This window comes from Ascidiella aspersa, chromosome 3, assembly GCF_963924565.1.
Source record: "Ascidiella aspersa chromosome 3, kaAscAspe10.2, whole genome shotgun sequence".
Taxonomy (NCBI): Eukaryota; Metazoa; Chordata; class Ascidiacea; order Phlebobranchia; family Ascidiidae; genus Ascidiella; species Ascidiella aspersa.
Genome location: NC_139449.1, coordinates 7,815,386 through 7,839,469, shown reverse-complemented (window position 1 = coordinate 7,839,469; position 24,084 = coordinate 7,815,386). Strand labels below are relative to the sequence as shown.

At 35.0% G+C, this 24,084-nt stretch overlaps 1 protein-coding gene across 1 annotated transcript in view; it reads right to left on the bottom strand.

Moving 5' to 3' along the window:
• Positions 1-24,084, bottom strand: part of LOC146159014 (uncharacterized) — a 49,090-nt gene that overhangs the window by 1,632 nt on the left and 23,374 nt on the right. The window contains exons 10-30 of the mRNA XM_083384825.1: positions 20,926-20,997; positions 20,497-20,691; positions 18,399-18,470; positions 17,434-17,628; positions 17,109-17,180; positions 15,794-15,988; positions 15,342-15,413; positions 14,118-14,189; positions 12,366-12,560; positions 10,261-10,449; positions 9,847-9,918; positions 8,789-8,860; positions 7,925-8,086; positions 6,181-6,378; positions 5,856-5,927; positions 5,370-5,537; positions 4,992-5,063; positions 4,507-4,698; positions 2,160-2,354; positions 1,241-1,432; positions 532-603 (exon numbers count right to left, since the gene is read on the bottom strand). Of these exons, the coding sequence (XP_083240951.1) occupies positions 532-603; positions 1,241-1,432; positions 2,160-2,354; positions 4,507-4,698; positions 4,992-5,063; positions 5,370-5,537; positions 5,856-5,927; positions 6,181-6,378; positions 7,925-8,086; positions 8,789-8,860; positions 9,847-9,918; positions 10,261-10,449; positions 12,366-12,560; positions 14,118-14,189; positions 15,342-15,413; positions 15,794-15,988; positions 17,109-17,180; positions 17,434-17,628; positions 18,399-18,470; positions 20,497-20,691; positions 20,926-20,997 (2,796 nt within the window). The remainder of the gene's footprint in view (positions 1-531; positions 604-1,240; positions 1,433-2,159; positions 2,355-4,506; positions 4,699-4,991; positions 5,064-5,369; positions 5,538-5,855; positions 5,928-6,180; positions 6,379-7,924; positions 8,087-8,788; positions 8,861-9,846; positions 9,919-10,260; positions 10,450-12,365; positions 12,561-14,117; positions 14,190-15,341; positions 15,414-15,793; positions 15,989-17,108; positions 17,181-17,433; positions 17,629-18,398; positions 18,471-20,496; positions 20,692-20,925; positions 20,998-24,084) is intronic.

The window sequence follows — 24,084 nt, the reverse complement described above, 5'->3', positions numbered from 1 at the left end:
CGTATATTACGAGCGGCTTACCGCCTACAGCGGAGAGAGACGTCTGGGTGTAGCCTTGTGAAAGTAGCGAGTAAAACTTTAAGTTTCATTATGCTCTGTCTGTCGCCTTTGTAAGTAATTGTGTGTGTCTAAGTGTCATTATTGTTTGTGGTGTGGTAATAGTCTACTCTTGCAACCAATACATCTGTACATTGGGTTTTCTTGTTGTGGTCTTTAATATAAGTTCTCCTTGGTAGGTTATTTATTGCCCGGAAATAAGAACTCACAGCGACTTTATAGGAGGTCCAGGTAATTTTCTAGAATTACTAGTAAAGTCGTAACATATATCCAATGCCTTAGATCGCAATAACGGATATAAATTAAGCAATGGAAATGATTTGCTTTATACGACAGGGAGTAAATCTGGCAACATACTTATTAAATTTTACTAAAGAGTCTTCTGAATTACCAGAATTATACTCCGGGCAATAAAACGCTCGACTTTCGCTTAGCTAATATAACCAAAAAAATCATTTTAACAGATTGGCTTACTTTGTCCATGGTCTTCATGTATTGCTCTTTTATGTCTTGCAACTCTCGTTCTGCCTTTTCCTCACACTTTGTCTGCAAAACACAAGGATCTATTAAATAAACAAACACGGGGTGAATGGAAATAATACTCGGAGTTAGGAAAAACTTGGCATTATACAAGCTGGTTCTAGGAGGGACTTTTTAGCAATTGTTTTACAACTATGGCTATCTCTCAGAAAATAAAAGATGGCATTCAACCATAAAATGTTCGTCAAGAAAACTTGTTGTTTTTATTATGATGAAGTAACTTTCATCATAGCCTTGCAATTGTAATATAGCAACTCTCCCTATAGTTTAAATTTTGTGCGCACTGAAATTATTCACCCCCACGTTTTTAATTTACGTTTTAAGTCAGCGATTTAAAATCTGACAAGAAAATTAAAAATTACAAAACGCATTTCAAACGTAAGGAAAACTATTTTTTGATGGAGGTTGAATCCGAAAATAAATTTCAACGAATATCAAATTAAATTAATCCGACAAAAACATAAGGTTCAACTAGATAAAATGGAATGAAAAAACTTAATCTATGAATATTTTTATTGCAAAAATTCCTAAAAACGACCAGGATTAAGGCAGTGGTTCCTAACGCCAGCAATACCAGTAGCAGCAGCTTGAAATAATTACCCGCAACTACAGCGCTAGGAAAATTCCACATTTTTTTCTCTACCTTGTTTTCGTCGTTTTGCTCTTTAACTGAAACATAATGCTTTTCAATGTCAGCCTCCAGTATTTGACGCATCTCGTCAAAATAATTTTTTGGTTGCTTTTTGTCGAAGCGATTGTAATCGCTCAAAGCGTCGCTCTTCAGTCGCAAATATCTCTTCTCCAACTTGGATTCTTCGTGGTAAGTTTCGGCGCTCTAAAACGTATTCAAAATGTCATTTTGTCGTTAATGTATTTAAATCTACTCGCATGACAAACTGTAGGAAATTCGACAGCTTCCAATAAACGAATTGAGAATATATATAGGCCTAATGGCTGATAAATTAAAAACCGATTTCCGAAATCAAAGATCAGTTGCACAATCTAAACCAGTATCTTAAACTAATTTGGAATGTGAATTTGTGAAAACAGAAAATGTGCCATTGTATGCAATCGACAGTAATTTCACCTCCTCGATTCTACGTTTATAATGAAGATAGGCTTCGCCTTTTGCTTTTTTGAAGTCATTGCGAGCCTTTTCCTATAATAGAAATAAATGTAGTCAGATATTTAAAATATATTTTGTGTCCTTTTGTGCAAGGCGTTCAATCAAATTTTGCTATTTTACGACGGCAAATTTAGCATAAATATTGCTCGCTTATTGTGGTATGCGTCAATCAAAACAGACCCAATGAATAGCAGCAGCTAAACTCTTGATAAAAGAAGTTTTATTATCTTGTCTACCCATGAAAAAGCCCCATAATAACTTCATAACAAAAAGCGATGTCAATAAATAAATATGCAAAAACTAAATATAAAAATCTCAAGTGGTAATTTGATTCACTACACATTTACCAGCGACTTAATTCACCACCGTCCTTCGACAACAAATTGAAAGAAAAACTATTTATTTATCACAGTCTTCATTCATTACAGTTACCTACCCCACGAGCGTCGTTTTTACGTTTTATGTTGACAAATTCGTTGTCGAGAAATTCGGCGAGCTGCGAGCGATATTGCTGTGTGAAATCTTTGCCTCTGTCCTCTTCCACAGACGCGATGATTGCTCGCGCTTTGCTCTTGCTCTCGGCGTGTGCGTTTTCGAGAATCGATACTTCGGTGTAGCCCCTACTGCAAACCTGGGTAAGAGGACAAGAGGGTGCTGTGTGGTTTATAATGACGTTGTTTGTGCTGAGATGCTGTATCGATGGAGGGTATAGGACATCACAAATAACAAGACGAAAAAATATGATAATAAGGTAATTTAGCAAGATCTGTAGCTCATGTTCCCTAAAACGCATTTCATGATCAAATAAGTTACACTAGGCCAGTGGTTCTAAGCCTTTTTGCACCCGTTGTCCCTTTTTGATGCTTTAAAATATTCGCGGACCCCTTACATTTTTCTGGTGTAATATCTGCGTATCTCCGAAGTAAGTCTTGAAATGCGTGTTTCTGTTTTTGACAATGCTAAACGCATGTCATCTTTGCGAACGATATCACAAACTAAAATCAAGGACATGGAAGCTTTAATAATGCTGCCTTCCATTTCACAATTTATTTGTTTTACATTAAAATGAAAGTGTTACGTCACACTCAATACGATTTACAACATGTTACAAAGTGATTTTATAACTTACCAAGATTGTGATTAAGCATGTTTTCCAGCGTTAATTAATTTAATAAAGGTGTATTTAGAAGGTTTTGCGGACCCCCTGAAAACGTTTTGCGGACCCCCAGGGATTTGTGGACACCCGGTTGAGAACCACTGCACTAGGCATTCCAAACTAGTCAAAATAAATTGCACAAGTCATTCTAACCTATTCCTTGTTTTCCACCTTGTAAAATGAGGATATTTATACTAAAAGGAATCACACGTTACGTGCATTTCAGATACAGCTATGTGTTTGCCCTCCTAAAGAATTACCTATTCCTGCTGTTTCAGGTATCAATGCAACATTGAGCCTCATTTATTGGTAGTCTTGTTTATAAAAGACGATAAATGTAGGCCAGTTGGCCGAACTACAAAGAAAAACGGAAATAACATAGTAAACACTCCTTGCTGAAGCGTCACGTAGCCATCAGCACGTAAAGCACCAGGTGTTAAGGTTAAATATTTAACCGGTCTAGTTCGGTAACTGCTTGTAATGACCGGTTCTATGCCTAATCTGGACGTATGTGTCCCTGCTATCCTTTTTTGCAAGTGGGTTTGCTATACATGTTTCAGCATACGTTTATTACCGTTATAATTTTAGCCTTCTGAAAACTCAAATAAAAGCTGAACGAGTTTAAGACGATTTTAAAATCTATTATAAACGTTTTTTTTTGTATTAAAAACGTTTTAAATGCAGCCCAATAAGTTAACAAGATAAACGCTCTAATTTTGTGTATTACCACAATGTATTACAAGATTTTTCTGCAGCAATAAGACTGTGACTCAATTAACCTCACAAATGTATGTGTTTTAAATGCAATTTGTTGCGCTTCGCAAAGGCTGTGTTTCCGTTTTTTGCGGATATAACTAGACATTTTTAAATCGAATTAAAATCCTTGATTAGTCCCTCATTGAGAGGCAATTATCAACTTTAACAACAAAATTATTAGCAATCAATTAATTATAACCGGCCGGGAATGTGCTTAGTTTAGATTTTGAACCGCGACTTGGAAAAGACTGCCCATACGTGAACTAACCTGTGATTTCCATAAAAAATATTTCATTGCCATAATGTAGGATGCCGGCAGGTGTCAGTATCGTAACTAGAGCGAACCTCAAGATAATACTGGTATACAGTGTTTTTTTTTTTCAGTCATCGATGGAAATCAACGACAAACAGTGGAATATATGCTTTAAATTTCCAATGCTTTTGGAACGTAATCGCCCTCAGCCAATGTGGACATGGCAAAAACAACCGCAAACCATTACACAAATATACAGCAGTGCAAAAGGAAGAAAATGTAAGGATATAGGTTTGCATGCTAACGGCATTATCACAATCAGCTGACTACCACGCTGTTCTACATTCTACTTTTATAAAAACTTAGGCAAATGTAACACAGATCAGACATTCAGAATGCAACCTGAAACCGCGTGACCCAGAAAACCGTGAAAAAGCAATAGTGGATTTAGTACAGATGCAAACAGTTCCATTTACGGTTACATTACGAAGTTTTCGTGAAGATTCCCTTGAGCCCACCTAGAGCATATGTAATACCATCTTTTAAAGGTTTCACTACATATTTCTCTGCAGGTTGTGCCACCCACTGATCCACGGTACCGGTAACGCGGTACCAAACGGTTCTGTTTGCCTCGTTTCGTTCCTTCACAGACTCGTACTCCTTGTTCAGCTCAGATTGGCATCGTTGCAAGTACGGTTCAATGAGCTCCTTGCATTCCGATGCTTGTTCAATTAGCTCTCTTCCGCGCGACTGTAGTCCTTTATGGACCCCCGAAAGGACGTCTTCTTCCACATAACTCCCGCCACAATTCTGTGATCATAGTTCGGTTGAAAAAAAGTTTAAAAAAGAGAAACTAAGTATTTTATGGCCCGCTGGCTCATTTTGGAGGATTTCATACTTTGATTTGAACAAAAGTCTTTGACCAATTTAAAATCTCATGTGGTTCGTGTCAATTAGAGTTAAAACGTGTATTAAACGCATTAACAAAATCAGAGGTTATCGAATACAAACAATTTACCGATTGTGCGTACCACTTGTAATACCATTCTCCAATCACACTTATAATACAGTATAAAAAAAAATTACAAACCAGAAAGATTTACCTTATTCATTTCCTTCATGTATTCTTCTTTGATTTCTTGCAACTTATGTTCTGCCATCGCCTCTTCCCTTGCCTAAAAAAAATTGGATAAAACAAAAATAAAATGAAATAAAAATGAAATGAGTTGAAAATAAAAAACGCTTAAGCAATTATGTAGGCTAGTTATATGCGGGAATTTTTAGAAAATGTTTTACCAATATGGCCTAACTTCCAGAAACTTAATACCTTTTTCAAGAAAATTCAAAACATATTTTCAATTTTCACTATTTAAGGTATTTTTCTCATTGCTTTCCCTATATAAGTTTTTCAATTTCCCGCAGCTAAGGTCTACTATTAAAAATTAATTGTCTGCCTTGTTTTTTTTGTTTCGCTCTTCAACAATTGAAACAAAATATTCTTCAATGTCAGCCTCCAGCTTTCGACGAAACTCGTGAAAATATTTTTCTGGTTGCTTTTTGTCGATGCGATCGTAATCGTCCAAAGCGTCGCTTTTCAGCCGCAAGTGTCTCTCCTTCAACTTGAATTCTTCTTCGTAAGTTTGGGGGCTCTAAAACGTTTTAAGATTGTCAAAGTAAAATGTGTTCATTCCAAATTTAGTTTTTCGGTTTCTTATCTGAAAACATAGCGGGGTTAAGAGCATTAATTGAAGATTTTGCATTTGTTTATTAGTTACCGTTATCTATCAGTGCTCGATAATGAATGCCTACAGTAGATATATACAATGTGTGACTGAAGCTACAGCTAAAATCAATCTGAGCGACAAAATATGCGTTTGGCCCACGTTCCAATCGTGAAAGGGAGTTCTCACGAAGCCAACATTTTTTGTGTGAAAACGTATTACTTTAAAAGTTCAACAACGATTTACCACGTGAATTGTCCGTTTATAAACACGGGAGGCGTCCTCTTTTGCTTTTTTGTAGTCATTGAGTGCCCTTTTCTAAAAAATAAACAATTTTTCTCATTAATATGAAACTTATTCAGTGCCTATCTTGCAACGGTGGCAAAGCAAAACTTTAGCAATTTTTCTGCGTCAAGTTTTAGGATAGTAACTGATTTTTTTGTTGTCCTGAAAAAAACTCCAATAGTAATTTTAATTACTACAAAAAATGTAGAAACGCATTCCAAAAAGGCGTATTTCTCTACCACCAAGAGCCAATGATTAAAAGACCACATTTTTTTCAAGAGTTCACCCAAAGAGCGTTGTTATTTCGTTTTATATTTTTGAATAGATCGTCGAGAAATTCGTCGAACTGAGAACGACATCGCTGTGCGAAAACTTCGCCCATGTCCCCTTCCACAGACGCGATGATTGCTCGCGCTTTGCTCTTGCTCTCGGCGTGTGCGTCCTCGAGTTTCGATACTTCGGTGTAGTCCGAATCGGAAACTTTCTAAAAAAGATAAGGAGAGTATGGGTACCTATCTGTTGTCAGGCGTTTTAAAGTATATGTCAAGATGTCGGCGGTGAACGCTACATATTGAATGTTGATTTTTTCACCTATAGGCTATAAAATTTATTTTCATTGTGCATAACAATTAATCGTCTGTAACTCATCCTAATACAGTCGTAATTGTGATATAACCAACAACTTTAATGTGCTATAACTGCTGATGTACAGATTGACATTGCTGAGCAACAAGGCTCTTTTTCTGGTCTCACGACTCCATACTAAGTCAAAGCTAAGCCAGATGTCTCGAAATGACAACTTTTTTTGCAAAACCAGTCAATTAATGAGCGTCTTACAATTTCTTGATTTTGTTTTTAAAATTTATAATTTCCTTCCGCCAAGCCTTTATATCAGGGTTGTGCAACCTGCGGCCCGCCTAAAATGAAAAAGAAAACAAGGCTCGTTTTCTTTTTTTCTTTTTCGCCTCGTTTTGCCACATTGTTTTTTCGTCGTTTTTCTTCACTATATATATACCTCTGCAAGGTTACAAGTTTATATGCCCTGATGAAGATTACCTGAATAGGTTATCGAAACGTCGGTACAGAATAAATAATTGTCGGAAGAACCTTCTTTATAATTAATACAATGCCTGGCAGCAGCAGTATATTCATTTATTACAGGATGTTTGTGCAGCAATAAGTTTGTGCCCCAATTAATTTGCCAAATATATGTGTTTTTAAATGCAATTTTTGCGCTTTGCGAAGGCCGTGTTTTCGTTTTCCTCGAAAATAACTAGTCATATTTAAATCGCTTTAAACACCTGGATTAGTCCCTTGTTAAGAGGCAATCATAAATTTTAAATTCAAAATTATCAGCGAAAACCTAATTAGTTTGGACAACGACTTGGAAACGATTGCCCATACGTGAAGTAAACTGTCATTACCATTATATAATATGTCATTACCATAATATAGGATGCCGGTAGGTGTCAGTCTCGTAACCAGAACGAACCCTAAGATAATACTGGTATATACTGTTGTTTTTTCAATACTATAGTGATTTCCAGAAAATCAACGACTTCAAAGACAAACAGTTCAAGTTTTATTGTTTTAGATACCATAAAATGTGGAAATTTAGGAAACAGAAATGTACAGAAGCGCGAAGGAAATTACATGCAAAAGAAAAGCTAATAAAATAAGATTGCCGTAACGTAACGGCTATATAAGAGTAACGTAACGGCAGTATAAAACGCAAATAGACTACCACATTATGTTACATTTAACATTTACACCACATTCATACCACCTAAAAACTTGTGTTACAGAAAACAGCGAAAAACCAATACCTGAATAAAATTTATGCACACAGTTTTGTTCACGGTTAGATTACGACAATAATTTTTTGATCGCACCTAGACGATATTTAATGTTATTTTTTATCGGTTTTACTATTCATATTTCTCATCAGATTGTGCAACTGACTCCACGGTATTCACGGTACTTGTAACACGATACCAAAGGGTTCTGTTTTCCTTATTTTGTTCCTTCACAGACCTGTACTCCCTGTTCAGCTCCCATTCGCATCTCTCCAAGAATGGCTTAAGAAGCTCCCTGCTTTCCGATGTTGTTTCGATTTGGGCTCTTCCGCGCGACTGCAGTCTATCGTGGACCTCTCGAAGGACTTTTTTCTCCACGAATCTTTCATTACATAGCTGTAATCACAGTTGTAAAGAAGAACAACATTACTTATTAGTATATATCTTAACCCTTTCCTTCCCAGCGAGTTTTTTTTTAGTTTACTATATATATTAGCGATATCTAATACTATATTGCACAAAGCGTTTGCCTATTTTGTTAACCCTTTTTAAAACAACAAAAACTAAATTTTAAAATGTTTTACGATAGTTGTACAATGCACTTACGAGCAAAAGAAATGGATTTTCTATTTTAAATCAACGGGCAATAATACTAAAATATATGCACTCTTTTATTTTTATTTGTCTTTCTCTGGTTGGCGTCAATATTTCAACTATTTCGCAGCTAATTATGTGGCCCGAAAAAAAAATTTTTTTGGACACATGTTGTTTTTGTCCAAATTTTCTTTGTTTGTTTTTAAGATTGCAGTTTTCTAGATTTTCCCGGTGTTGGTCTGGTAAAATGTCAGTTATAACTACAATCATTTTAAACAAGTTTACTAAAACACATGCCGTAGTGCCGAAACGTGGTATTCTCATAGGGCTTTGTGCGCGCACGCAATGCATTTGACAACAAAATGAAAGGTTATTGGACACAAATAAAGTAATGCAATTTATTTAGACTTAACCGAATGGGCGTACCAGTGGTACTACAGTTATCCAATCAAACTAAATAATACAGCATAAAAAACATAAACATTATTAACCAGATCAATTCACCTCGTTCATTGTCTTCATGTATTCCTCTTTGATGTCTTGTAACTTTTGTTCTGCCATTGCCTTATCCCTGGTCTGAAAAACAGTTAAATAAAACAAAAATAAATTAAAAACGCGATGATTTGAAGCAAACATATATAAATCACGAAAGGCTGGTTATATGCGGGAAACTTTAGAAACCGTTAAAAAACGAAAACGAAGATTTAAATTGTATTTTTAAGTTTGACTATTGAGGATATTTTCCTTGTTGATTTCCCAACATAAGTTTGTCGATTTCCCGCATTTAAAGCTGTATACAAAACTACTAAAATTCAATTTGTTTTTGCCTTGTTTGGGTCGTTTCGCCCTTTGACTGAAACAAAATGCCCATGAAAGAGAGTCTTCAGCTTTTAACGAAAATCGTTAAAATAATTTTCTGTTTGTCGATCCGATTGCAATCGTTCGAAGCGTCGCTCTTTTGTCCCGAGTCTCGTAACTTTATTCCTTCTTGGTAGATTTAAGAGCAACAAATACATATTAGGATTGTCCAATAAATGGGTGACAAGATATTTTCTTGAAGAAACTTTAGACGGTTTTACGTTTTACGTAATTATTTAGATTTTTTATACCGTACCCGTGGCAACTACAAAATTACACATCAGTCTGTGTAACCTGCCACACGCAAAGCAAAAATACGTCACCCGTGGCTGGCTTTTGATATAGGCCGACAGAAATTCTTTGAAGAGCAGTTATGGCCCATTGAAGGAAAATATGTTAATCGCAAATTTATAGTTTTTCAATTTCTGATTGAAAAACAGACCGGGATTAAGAGTATTATTGTAATATTTTGCATTTTTATTTTGAGCATTTTTTTTAAACCAGGACTCACTAATTACCTTTATCAATCAGTACTGAAAGATGAAAACCTAGATATAAATAAAATCTCCCCAACACAAAGCTAAGGTGGATCTAGTCGATAAAAAATCGTTTGGCCCTTGTTTTGATCATGGAACAAGGTTCGCACGGACCGAGGATTTTTTTTTCTAAAAGTGTTACATTTTAAAAATTCAACAATGATTTACCATGGTAATTTCCTGTTGATGCAAAATGTAGGCTTCGTTTTTTGCTTTTTCGAGGTCATTGCGCGCCTTTTTCTAAAAAATAAACAATTTTCCACATTAATATAAAACTTATTATATGCCCATCTTGCAAGTGTCTCAAAGCAAAACTTTGGCTTTTTTGTGGTAAATGTTAGCATAGAAACCGCTCTCTTTTCGACGTCGTGTACATCAAACGGATAGGACCAAATTTTATGAAAAACAGTATAACATTGATAACTTTGTCAAAGTGGCTTTGTTAATAGATTAGTATGTAAAATGTGCATTTAGAAAAAAAAAATTATAATAATAAATTTAATCACTACAAAAATTGTCGAAATGCTTATAGAAAACAAGCATTCTATCGCCAACGATTAAAATACCATATTTTGAGCTCACCCCACGAGCTTCGTTCCGTCGTCTTATCTTGTCGAACTCGTTGTCCAGAAATTCATCGAGCTGAGAGCGACATTGTTGTGCGAAATCTTTGCCTCTGTCCTCTTCCACAGACGCGATAATTGCTCGCAATTTGCTCTTGCTCTCGGCGTGTGTAGCTTCGAGTACCAAAACGTCGGACAAATCGCAAACCTCCGAAAAAAAGGAAAATATTGAATAGCAATCTGTTGTTAGACGTTTTAAAATATACGTCAAGATGTCGGAGGAAAAAACTACATATTGTATGTTTATTTTAACCTATCGGCTATATGATTTTATTTTCATTGTGGATAGCAAATAATCGTTTGTAACTTATCTTTATACAATCGGTATGGTGATATAATAAACAACTGTAATTTGTTGTAATTTGCTGATGTACAGGATGACATTGTCAAACCGAAGTTTATCTAAAGGAAACAACTAATATTAAACTAATTTTTAAATGGGAGTTTTTCAGTCAACAGCCTTTTTGCATCGTTTGCGCGATTTTCTATTAATTTAAAAACACTGAAACAAAACGATTTTTGCAATTTATGGAGAGGCACAAAAGGGTTAGGAACTCGTGTGCATCAGGAGTTTTTTGCGTTCATTAAGTCGTTTTACGTCCACGGGTTGCAAAACTTTAAATGATAGCGCATGATTACGATCCATAGCTAGAGTCATAACACTCGATTGTTTTAATGATTGAAGATTTCATGAGCAGTTACATAGAATAAAGATATATTTTGAACGTAACTTTACCTCGTTCATTAGGTTGGTATAGATATCTTTAGCTGCATTCATTATCTCAATTGTCTTGTTTTCCGCGTGTTTCTAAAAAAATGTTTGTTTACAATTCGTTTTCCATGCATTCAGTATATAATAACACTAACTAAATATAAACCAAATTCTTAATTTCTGTTCTTAACCTATATTAGCTTCTTTGAAAGAAGTGATTCATATTTCCGGCGACTCCTAAGTATAGTATAGAGTTGCCAAGCACTCACAGTCAGTTAAGTATAGCACTCACAGTCAATATTTAGAGTTGTTCTTATTTTCATTTGATACAATCGATTGTGTTTTGTTGTTGTTTCGTCTGTGTGTTGTTGTGAGTTTGTAATTCTTAGACGAAACAGTGTTATGTTTCAGCCATAAATCTGTTCTGTATTGCATTTATTTGGTTTATTTCTTTAACTTTTGTCTTTCGTTTTGGTTGTTGTGACATGAATAAAACATAAACACATGGCAATGTTGGTTATTATTGGCATTATAATTTTTAACCTGTTTGTTTATAACTTGCCCGATTTCTTGGCTTGGATTTATTTCTAAAAAAATGACTAATTGAATTTAGCAACTAGATTTACAGTGCTATGCTGTAAGTGATGTTATTAAAAGCCTGCTTTGAAAGCATTTTCTATTTTAAATATTGTTAATAAACTTTTGGTTAAATTAGGATTTCGTGACTGTCTATATCAGGGATGGCAAACTGCGGCTCGCGAACCGCATGCGGCTCTCCGGCATGTTTTTTGTGGCTCGTCTAGTTGAATCGTAAAATTCCAAAATATTGTAAAAGTTACCAAGAGTACGGTTTATAAACGTTTCTTTCTTTTACCTTTCTTTATTTAAGCCTGAATTCCGTTGATGTCGTAACAATAAACATTATAGTCCAAAGAGTTGTTAACAAAAGACTGATTTTAACAAATATTATGCGTGTTATTTTGCTATTGCAGTTATTATTATTTTGTTCATTATTACCGTTTTGTTTTGTTATAATACTATTCTGTTATTGTATGCGGCTAACTTTGCTTTATTTACGATTTCTATTGAATTAATTTCGAGGCTGTCTGGTTCTTGTATTTTATGCAAATGCCTCTTCCTTTGAATACATTTACCCACCCCTGATCTATATTATACAAGAAATGACTGAGACGTAAGTTATTCTGTTAATGTTCAATTAAAAACGTTTAGTTTTACAAAGTATTTATTCACAAAAAAGAGTAGCCATTAAAGAAACTGTATGTTTGCTGTCATTAAGTATTTTCTGTGGTTAACTATTTACTGTCGTTCTTCGTTGCCGCAGAAAAATTTACTTTGTTGATGTCATTGGATTGCTTCATTATTCGTCTTTCTTCTGCGATTTCCTTCAGGAGGCGTTCCCTCTCTTCCTTCCGCTGAGGAGTTCCTCTGCCGACAAGTGAAAAGTCAAACATATTTAGAGCACTCTTCTGAGACGAATCATGAGCCGCTTCGAAGTCGTCGTCCTCCAGAAAAACGTCGCTGATTTTCTGGGACAAACAAGATGAAGAACTGTGTTACGTGCTTACTTAGCACTACAACATTATCACCGGTGGCTAATGACGCCGACTGTAGATTCTAACATTTATTATTAAATTGCGCTTTTGCTCCTAAATTTAGGGCTAGGAATTAGGTTTTCGCATTTCGCATTTCGGAACATGTACATAACGTAATGTTTCCGCGCACTCTTGTGTTCGCTGGCTTAATTGGACTCTGGACCTTTTATTTCTCGTATTTAAACAAATCTGCAAATCTCACACTCATTTATCGAATTGTATTTCGCCGCGGTTTAACTTCTCTCGAAAAGGTCCGCTCATTGCAATCTTTCCATAAAACGGCCGCTTGTAAGGTAGGCCTCGGGTTCTCAGGAGCGCATCGGTTCCCGTGAGAGAGAGTTTTGAACGGCGTATATTTATGAAAGACCGGCCGACTAGAAAGTAATAGATGTTTGGGTGAGGATTGGTGCATTCAGCGAGTAAGAGATTAGGTGTTATATGCTCTGTCATTTAATTGCTTGTAAGCAATTGTGCCTAAGTGTAATTGTTGTTTGTGGTGTAGTAATATTTAACTCTTATATCTAATAAACATTTGGTTAGATATTGTGGTCTTTAATGTAAACTCTCATCACTAGGTTATTTAATAATATAAATCACTCGCGGCTTTACCAAGAGGTCTTGGTAATTCTCTACAATTACTAAGTCGTAACAAACTGTCTTTGAAGCGTCTTGAATACGAGCACAAGCACCCTATTAAGTTAAGAACGTAAACTTCCGTCCCATAAAACCAATAGTAGGAATGTGGCTAAAAGCGATGCCGAAATAGCGGTTTAAAACTTTGGCGTATTCAATACCCCTGTTCTTTGTCCTAATATCTAAATAAACCATTGCAAAATATTTTAAAAATAGGGTTATGTTTAAACTAAAGTTTAACTGTCTGATCACGTGTTATTACTTTTATTTCCTTAAACTTAATTTTCACTTTTGTACAAATTAGTTTTTAATAGCTTGTATCTGTCGATTAACATTTTTCTGACGCCTTTAAGCACAAGTAAAGATTAAACATCTGCTTTTGGGTGTTTTGGAATTTGCTTAATTAACGCCTACATTCGTAAACCGGCCGAGGATCTAAATCCCCATGCACGAATAATGCTCTAAAATTTGCTTAATTATTATTTTTCATAGGGAACGCTTCACGCTTTTGCATTCGCTTAATTTTTAGCTTTGAACCACCGGCACATTTCGTACTCTGTTCATGCGTGTGCTGCAAATGTCTATTTGTGTAATTTAGTGGCTTCGAGCTTTGAACTATTTGTGTAATTTAGTGGCTTCGAGCTTTGTTGTGTCGTTTTGCGAAACACAACTATTCCTTAACAGCAATTTACTCATATTTTTACTTTTCCTAATGAAACAAATTGTACTTGAGTGATTTCAATATGAATATGATTATTTTTATATCATGCTTTAACAACTTCAAAAGATTTCATTAAAAACTTTAAAGAATCTTGTCTGAAATAGATTCGGTGCTTCATTGAAAGTCCACCAAATTACCTGTTCCATTTTCTTCACGAAATCATCAATTGACTTCAGAGTTTCGCTTTCTAAAGCACGTCGCAGTTCCTCCTAAACAAACTTAACATTAGCCATTCAGATAGACATTTTACATGACTTTGTGTAGGATATGTAATACATTAAAAGTTGTTCAACAATTGTCAACCCAAGTCAACCTGCCTTTAAATTAAAAGCGGATGAAGTAGGTTTAAAATAATTTAGATACCACGAAGTCGAGTTTTCCATGACAAAATGCATGTTGACTTTTTTTGAAACGGCAAATTATTAGCGGACTGAAAGAGCTAGGCGTCTGTAGACCTTTATAACTGATTAGTAAATTTAATATTAAATTCGCTAAAAGGTGCGGTCAACTGGCCCCAAAATGGGTATATGACCTTCTTGATTTTGCTATGGCGTATAATAGGTATAACTATAGGGGATTAAAGTTTTTGACAACTCGCTGAGAAATAAACAAAAACGTTTCAATACACGGGTTTTTGTATAGATGTGGCAACTACAAATTTACACATCAGTATGTGTAAACTGCCGCCCATCAGTATGTGTAAGTCGGCCGCTTTTTCACCACTGACCCTGTTTTATTACTTCGTTGGTGCTAGTTTGTAGTGGCAGGAATTGTTATCGTTGTTTTTTATGTGTGGTTGGTTGTAATTGTCGCTTTATAAGAAATCTGTCTTGCATGATATGCCATTTTACTGATGAAGGCGTCTTGTCTAGGATGTCCAAAAACTATGGTTTACAATAAAACTGCTGGATGAGCAACACTCGGATATTTATAGACAACATATTTCTAATACTACAACTAAGGTGAATCTAATCGACGAAAAGTGCGTTTTGGTAAGTCGCTGTTGTGTCACGGTTACCCACAAAAGGAAATATTTGCCTGAATTGCCCATGCAGAGAGAAATAAATCTGAAGAATTTTTAATAAATTGGACAAGGCAAAGCAAAACCAGTCAATCGAGCTTGTTTAATTGTAAATCAGCAGAAGCAAGTTCCCAATGTATTTACGAATAGCTTTCCTGACATACTCGTCCTTATTGGTTCCACTGGAATAACAAAGCAACAATAAGCCGACCATGGAGGTGGCGTTGCAGACGCAAGTGATTTTCATGCAGTAAAAGCTCCGACAGTCAAAGAGAGTTCGCACGAAGCGAGGATTTTTTTTCTAAAAGCGTTTCATTTTAAAAAATCAACAACGATTTACCATGGTAATTGTCTGTTGATACCAAAGGTAGGCTTCGTTTTTTGCTTTTTCGAAGTCATTTTGCGCCCTTTTCTGAAAAATGAACAATTTTCCACATTAATATAAAACTTATTATATGCCCATCTTGCAAGTGTCTCAAAGCAAAACTTTGGCTTTTTTGCGGTAAATGTTAGCATAGCAACCGCTCTCTTTTTGACTTCGTGTACATCAAACGGATAGGACCAAATTTATGAAATACAGTTTAACACTTGTCAAATATTGAAATGCGTGCGAAAAAGTTACACATTAACTTTCTCAAAGTGGCTTATATAATAAATTACTATGTAAAATGCGCAATTAGAAAAAAAGCTAGTAAATTTATTTACTTAAAAAATTGTCGAAATGCATATTGAAAAAGCGCATTCCATCGCCACCAAGCGCCAACGATTAAAATACCATATTTTTGAGCTCACCCCACGAGCTTCGTTCCGTCGTCTTATCTTGTCGAACTCGTTGTCGAGAAATTCGTCGAGCTGCGAGTGACATTGCTGTGCGAAATCTTTGCCTCTGTCCTCTTCTACAGATGCGATGATTGCTCGCGCTTTGCTCTTGCTCTCGGCGTGTGCAGCTTTGAGTACCAAAACGTCGGCATAGTACAAATCGCAAACCTCCGAAAAAACGTAACGAAAATATATGAATATTAATCTGTCCACCGTTTTTCAATACGTCAAGATGTCGGCGGCAAAACCTATACATATTGGATGTTTATTTTCACCTATGGGCTGTATGATTTTATGTGCATAGCAAATAATCGTTTGTAACTTATTATAGTACAATCGGTATGGTGATATAATAAACAACTGTAATTTGCAATAATTTGCTAATTTACGAGATAGCATTGACAAACCGAAGTTTATCTTAAGAAAACAACTAATATTAAACTAATTTTTTAAATGGTAATTTTTTATTCAAATGCTTTTTTGTACCGTTTGCGCGATTTTCTATTAATTTAAAAACACTGAAAGGAAACGATTCTTGCAATTTATGGAGAGGCTCAAAAGGGTTATAGGAACACGTGTACATCAATTATTTCTTGCGTTCTCTGATCGACAAGCTTCGATTAAATTCCCTTGTTTTTCATATATTTATTTATATACTGTGACTTTAAACTAAACTATACGATGATGTATTCGTATAGAATTGAAAACTGAGATAATACATTCATGAGAATAGTGTAGGGGTGCGCAACTTACTGCCCTTTGCAAATAGGTCACGGAGTAATTCTTAAATTTTTTGGCTATCTTAACTACGAAAAACAAATATTTTTGCGCTTTGCGTTAATCCTGTTCCTCCAAGTGTAAATTGCAAAAAAACTAGTTTTGACACTAATTAACTGTCGTTGCGGTTATAATAAGATGCGTAAAGTCTATAAGTTAATATTTAACGGCCCGCGTAGACCTTTTTTAGTTTGGTTTTGTCCCGCCACTAGAAAAAGTTGCCGACCCTTGGTTAACAGTATATTCCCGGTGTCGTTTGTGTTTTTTTATTCTTTATATTCCGTTTGTAAGTAAGCACATTACGCAAACTCAAAAGAGATCAACCCAATTCAATACGCCGACATGTTAAGTCGTTTTACGTGAACGGTTTGAAAACCTCTGACATAAATGACGATTGTTGTATAGCACATGATTACGATCCATAGCTAGAGTCATAATACGATTGTTTTGATGATTAAACATTTCATGAGATGTTACATAGGATAAAGAGATATTTTGAACGTAACTTTACCTCGTTCATTAGGTTGGTATAGGTAACTTTAGCTTCATTCATCATCTCAATTGTCTTGTTTTCCGCGTGTTTCTAAACAAATGTTTGTTTAAAGTTCGTTTACCATGCATTCAGTATATAATAACACTAACTATATATAAAACAAATTCTTAATTTCTGTTCTTAACTTATTAGCTTCTTTGAAAAAAGGGACTCATATTTTCCGCGACTCCTAAGTAGTATAGAGTTGCCAAGCATAGCACTCACAGTCAATATTTATAGTATTTTCTGTCGTTATTTATTTACTGACGTTTTATATAAACTTCGTTGCCGCAGAAAAATTTACTTTGTTGATGTCATTGGATTGCTTCATCGTTCGTCTTTCCTCCGCAATTTTCTTTAGGAGGCGTTTCTTCTCTTCCTTCCGCTGAGGAGTTCCTCTGCCGACAAGTGAAGAGTCAAACATGATTAGAGCACTCTTCTGAGACGAATCATGAGCCGCTTCGAAGTCGTCATCCCCCAGAAAACTGCAGGTTAATTTCTAAGACAAATAAGGTGAAAAACTGTTTGTTTTTAAAGTGTCGTGGATATGAGAACAAGCAGCCAATCAAGTATCGAACGTAAATTTATCCTATACAATCATAAGTACAGGAATGTGGCTAAATAGCAATGCCGAGATAGCAGTCCAAATCTCCCTGAACTTTGTTCTGATTCAAGGTTTTTACATTTAATTTCCTAACCTTTATGTTCACTTTTTAGACTTATTAGTTTTTAATAGGGTATATCTGTCGATTATTATTGATTTGACAAAAGAAATAAATACCAGAAAAGTTTAAACATCTGTTCATATGATTCAGGTGTTTAGAAGTTTGCATAAATTACGTCTACATTCGTAAAGCGAAAAAAAAACGAAATTTCCGTGCACGAAAAATTAAAAAAATAATTGTTTTTTATAGGGAACGCTTCACGCTTTTTTACGATTTTTCTTTTGCTTAATTTTTAGGTTTGAACTACCGGGACATTTTCGTACTGCTGCATGTGCTGAAAATGTCTTGCGGCGAACTATTTCTGTAATTTAGTGGCTTCGAGCTTTGTTGTATGGTTTTGCGAAACACAACTATTCCTTAGCAGCAATTTACTCATATTTTTACTTTTCCTAATGGATTCAAATTGTACTTGAGTGATTTCAATATGAATATGATTATTTTTATATCATGCTTTAACAACTTCAAAAGAATTCATTAAAAACTTTAAAGAATCTTGGCTGAAATAGAGTCGGTGTTTTTTTAATTTCTAAGTTCACCAAAGTACCTGTTCCATTTTCTTCACGAAATCATCAATTGACTTCAGAGTTTCGCTTTCTAAAGCACGTCGCAGTTCCTCCTAAACAAACTTAACATTAGCCATTCAGATAGACATTTTACATGACTTTGTGTAGGATATGTAATACATTAAAAGTTTTTCAATAATTTTCAACCCAAGTCAACCTGGTTTTAAATTAAAAGCGGATGAAGTAAGTTTGAAATAATTTAGATACCACGAAGTTGAGTTTTCCATGACAAAATGCACAATGACGTTTTTTTGAAATTTTTGTAATTCTTTTGGGACCGAGGTAGTTAGGCGGAAATAGACCTTTATAACTAACTAGTGAATTTAATATTAAATTCGCTAAAAGGTGCGGTCAACGGCCCCAAAATGGGTATATAACCTTCTTGATTTGGTGTTGCGTATCATAGGTATAACTATAAGGGATTACAATTTTGACAAATCCCTGAAATATGAACAAAAACGTTTCAATACTCGTGCAATGTTCGTTAAGTTTTAGTAAACTTATATAAGCGATTTACAACAGTGTATTTATTACATTTCACGGGATAACTTTTATTTTGCAAGACTCGCAAGAATCTGTCGTCGGGATTGAAAGGATGGTAGGATTAACAACAAAGACCACTAGACATACGGGTATCAGATGGTTGACAATAGTTTGCTTTGAAGGTATTATAACGAATATTTTGTGGAATTAGTGGTGATGAGGTAGGAGTGTATGGTTAAAATCAGTTACTTTTAGATGTATCATAACGAACATTTCGGAAATAAAGGTTATCGAGGTAGAAATGGATGGTTAAATGTAAATAACTTTAGAGTTATTTTAAAGAACGTTTTGATTACAGTTGTGAGTGGGCAGAAATGGTTTGTTAAAAGTATTAACTTTAGAGGTATTATAACGAACATTTTGGAAATAGTGGTGATGAGGTAGATATTGATGATTAAAATTATTTAACTTTAGATGTATTGTAGCGAAAACTTGGAAAATAGTGCTGGTCAGGTAGAAGTGGATGGATAAAAGTAGTTAATTTTAGAAGTAATATATAGAAAGTTTTGTGGAAATAGTTGTGGTGAGGTGAAAGTAGTTTTGAATTAGTGGTGGTATAGTAAAAATGGATGGGTATTAGCAGCTTACTTTACAGGCATTATAACGAACATTTAGGACATAATGGTATTGAGGTAGAAGTGGAGATAGTGTTTGTGTAGTACATTTTGGAGATAGTGTTTGTGTAGTAGAAGTGGATGGGTTAAAGTAGTTAAATTTAGGTATTATACCGAACATTTTAAAAATAGTGGTGATGCGGTAGAAATGGTGGTTAAAAGTAGTTTTTTGTGTAAATGGTGGTGATGATTTGTTAAAAGTATTTAGCCCTAGAAATATTATACCGATCATTTCGGAACTAATGGTGATAAGGTAGAAATGGTTTGTTAAAACTACTTAACTTAAAAGGTATTAAGACGAATATTTCGGAATAAACGGTGTTGAGGTAGAAGTGGATAACTAATAGTAGTTAGCTTGAGAGGTTTTTAACAAGCATTTTGGAAATGTAGTTGTTGATGTAGAAGTTGATGGTTATAATAGTTAGCTTTAGAAGTATTATAACGAACATTTGGGAAATAGTGGTGTTGCGGTAGAAATGGTTTGTTTAAAGTAATTAACTTTAGAGGTATTATAACGAACATTTTGGAAATAGTGGTGATGCGGTAAAAATGGATGTGTAAAGGTAGTTGGCTTTGGAGGTATTATAAAAAACATTTTGGAAATAGTGGTGATGAGGTGAAATTAAACTGTTAAAAGTAGTTAGCTTTAGAGCTATTATAACAAAATTTTGAAAATAGTAAAAGTATAGATGGTTAAATGTAGAATCGCTCAATCACTACAAATGTCCGCAAATATCATTAAGATAAATAGCAACAAGATAAGGAACTCTAGGATTAATCGCAAGAACAACAAGGATTTCTAGAATTACTAAAATCTTTAGGATTAACCTCATAATTTGTTTTATAAAAAGTTGATAACTCTGTGCGCTGCACGTTTTTTTTTGTACTTTGAATGACTATCTACGCAAACAAAACTGGTTACCCGCTTATGGCTATTCCTCAATTGAAACCGCTTGAACTCCTGTCTCGCGAGTTCGACCAGCTTGTTTCTGTATTGCTCCACAAACTCCTGCGGGCAATCTTTGGTATTTTGCTCGTACAAGTCGAAAGCTGCTTGGCGGCTCTTGTCGTTTGCTTTGAACAACCTCTCGTCATCCAAAAAATTGCCATCTGCAGCCTACAGGGGGCAAGTTATATTGAGCCAAAGGTTCGGGTAGAACAACATAAATATAGTGAGAAATATTTTGCGATGACTTCATTTTGAAACTTACAATCGTTGTCGAATATTAAACTACAAACAACTTCGTCTGAAATAGCTTGGATAGATAAAACATTTCAGCAACTTGGTTGCGAAGAATTGCTTTAAAGTTAAGTTACATAAAAGGGCCAATAAATCATATAACTCACTTACATTTTCGAGGCTAGCTGAATATTCCTTTCCGGCATGTGCCACATACTTGCGAAGACGGTTCTTTAATCGTTCCTATAGAAATAATTTTTCAATTAAGCCACATATATAACAATAATTGTTTAATAATACCCAAATGGACAATAATTGTAAAAGCAACTAATATTCTAAAATCTCTCTGTTTTAGCTTTTATGCTGTTTTTTTACTCTTAAATCTATCTATTTATATGGGCCGAAAATTTATTTTCGGGACATATCTTGTTTTTGCCGTTATTATATGGGCCGACAATTTAATTTCGGGACATATCTTGTTTTTGCCGCTATTTATATGGGCCGAAAATTTATTTTCGGGACATATCTTGTTTTTGCCGTTATTATATGGGCCGAAAATTTATTTTCGGGACATATCTTGTTTTTGCCGTTATTATATGGGCCGAAAATTTATTTTCGGGACATATCTTGTTTTTGCCGTTATTATATGGGCCGAAAATTTATTTTCGGGACATATCTTGTTTTTGCCGCTATTTATATGGGCCGAAAAATTATTTTCGGGACATATCTTGTTTTTGCCGTTATTCTTTTTTGGTTTCCTATGGTTTCCTATGGTTTGTTTCAGACCGACTTTTGTCCGAAGCTTTATAGAAAAAGTAGACATCGTGGAACCTTCAAATTTTCAGACATGGCGTAGAGTGGTATGTAGGTGCTTTGTAAAAGTTTATGAGGCTGCACTCACAGGGGCCTTTGCTTGAGGGGTAAAAACCTGAAATATTGCGTTTAAGCACTTTGTAGCTAACGACAGCCATCTAGCAGCAGAAAAACTTTCATACAGAATTCGTTCATATTCGATTGCTTTCTCCAGCTCGCGTCGCGACGAGGCGGCTGCTGGCATCCCTGCTGCGCCCTATTGTCCCGCGCGTGCAACATTTGTGTTGGAAGTGGCTTGCCTAGTAAAACTATGCACATGCGACTTGCCTTTCATAAAGAGGCCTCTCTAAGTAAAAAAACCTATTGCTCTTACAACACAAAATATTTTACCACCGCAAATTTAAATGCGAATCCTACAGGCAGTGTACACATCTCTGTTAGCACATGTTGTAATTGTTGCACCATTCAAACATATCAACACCAGGTCTAAGCAAATATAATTATACAAGGGCCGCAACAACAAAAAGCTTAAGTTTAACGCATTCTTAACGACGACGTTACAAAGCTACGTCATAACATGGCGTCATAAATAAATAAATCTTGCGTTTATTGGATTTAAATTGGCAAAACTTTCAATATAAAACGTGGCTTATTAGGCACATAAACGTGTTTGCATATTGCTCAAAACTACAGATTTAAACTCTGTTTCAACAGTGATTGCTCAGACCAAGGCATGGTAAAAATTTACACAGTAAAAGTTGGAAAAAGTATAGCAAACCATAGACGTTAAATCATTTAGAGAGAATGAAAATATTGACTTTTTAAACATGCTAGCTGACCAAAATGTAATAACATGGCCGTAAGCATTATCTACGTAAATTTTTATTGATCAAATGTATGTTTCGATCATTTGCCAAAATCTACGCCATATTTGAACCCCCTTCGCTTCAAAGCCATAAGTTATTATATTATTATACACAACTTATAATTGTGTGTAGATATGTTGAATTGGAGTAACATACAGAACAGGTGCAAATAGCAAATATTCTCCAAATACGATTTTTCCAATATTCTCCAAATCGTATTTCATCGTATTGTCGCGGTAATACACAAAGAGGTAAGGCCGTGAATAAAGTTTCACCCTCCGTACAATTAACGGAGGGAAGCATTGCGAGTAGAGATGTTCAAAGCAGAATATCGACGACTCATTTATAATGCTTGCTTTCAATGCGGCGTTAGTTTTTTTTCGGGCGACCAATTACTTCGCGATAATCTTCGCCTAATAATTAAGTGTCAATAGGGTGTATTTACCGCCGCAAGTTTAAATGCGAAATCTTAAGGCAGTCTACGCTTCTCTGCCCAGTCAGAAATTATCTTGGAGTTATCCCTGGGCCTTACTAGGCATGTTCGAATTAGCAGTGGCCTATCTTAGATAAACTAGGCATGTTCGAATTTGCAGTGGCCTATCTTAGATAAATTAAGATAACTTATCTTAACGAAATTTAGTGTAAGATGTTGTGTTGTAGATGTTTTGATACATAAACGTTAGTTTTTTGTTGTAAATTCAAAAATTGCTAAGGTTTTTAAGAGCTGTTTCTATGATATTCTACGATAGCCCACGGGTAAATCGAAGATTAGCGCATGATATTTCTTGCATGGTTTTTAAGCTCAAATAATTCACTTTAAACAAAGTAGAAAGATTTTTAGCGACAAAAAAGTCGTTTTTTATTGTAAGTGGAAAAATTGCTGAGGTTTTTGTAAACTGTTTCTATGATATTCTATGATAACCCGCGGAAAAATCGAAGATAGGTCAATGGTATTTCCTGCATGTTTTTTAAGCCCACATCAATGACTTTAAACAAATTGAATATCTAATATTACTTGTTCATCACGGGTTCCATTTTTTGAGCTTCCTAGTGTTACCAAATTACGATGAGCTCAAAAGGGTGAGGATAAACTATTTTTTTTGGAAAACATGTGATATAACCAATGTGTGTTTTATGGATCAAGCGTGAAAATGTCATTGTACGAATAATACCAAACATATTGGATACCTAAACTGTCCTTAATGAGACTTCGGCAGGAAATCGATTTTTAAATAAAGATCGACATAGCGTAACGTAACATTTTATGTGTTGACTCTTGGCCACTACCAGGTATAACACTTTTATTTGTTTAAATGTTTATAATCTTAAAAAAAATTCGTCGTTATAAAATTTAAAATTACCAGCAACACTTTTTAAAATCACCGTTAACAAATTTAAAATTGTTGGCGGGAAACGTTACGTCACAATTACAACCATTGTTGCGGGTTGTTCGACCTCTTTTGAAAAGTGAACTGTTTTCTTTTACCAAACGGATGCATTGAAGAAGCAGCGCAAGTTTTTAAGTTTTTGCGTATCGTGAAAATGTTATGAAACAAGTGCAGTTGTAGCTTGTGGACAACGAAATTTACTATGCAGCTAAGGAAGGTTGTAGGCTCGATGCTACATTGTCTTCGAACAGAAAAAATGATGA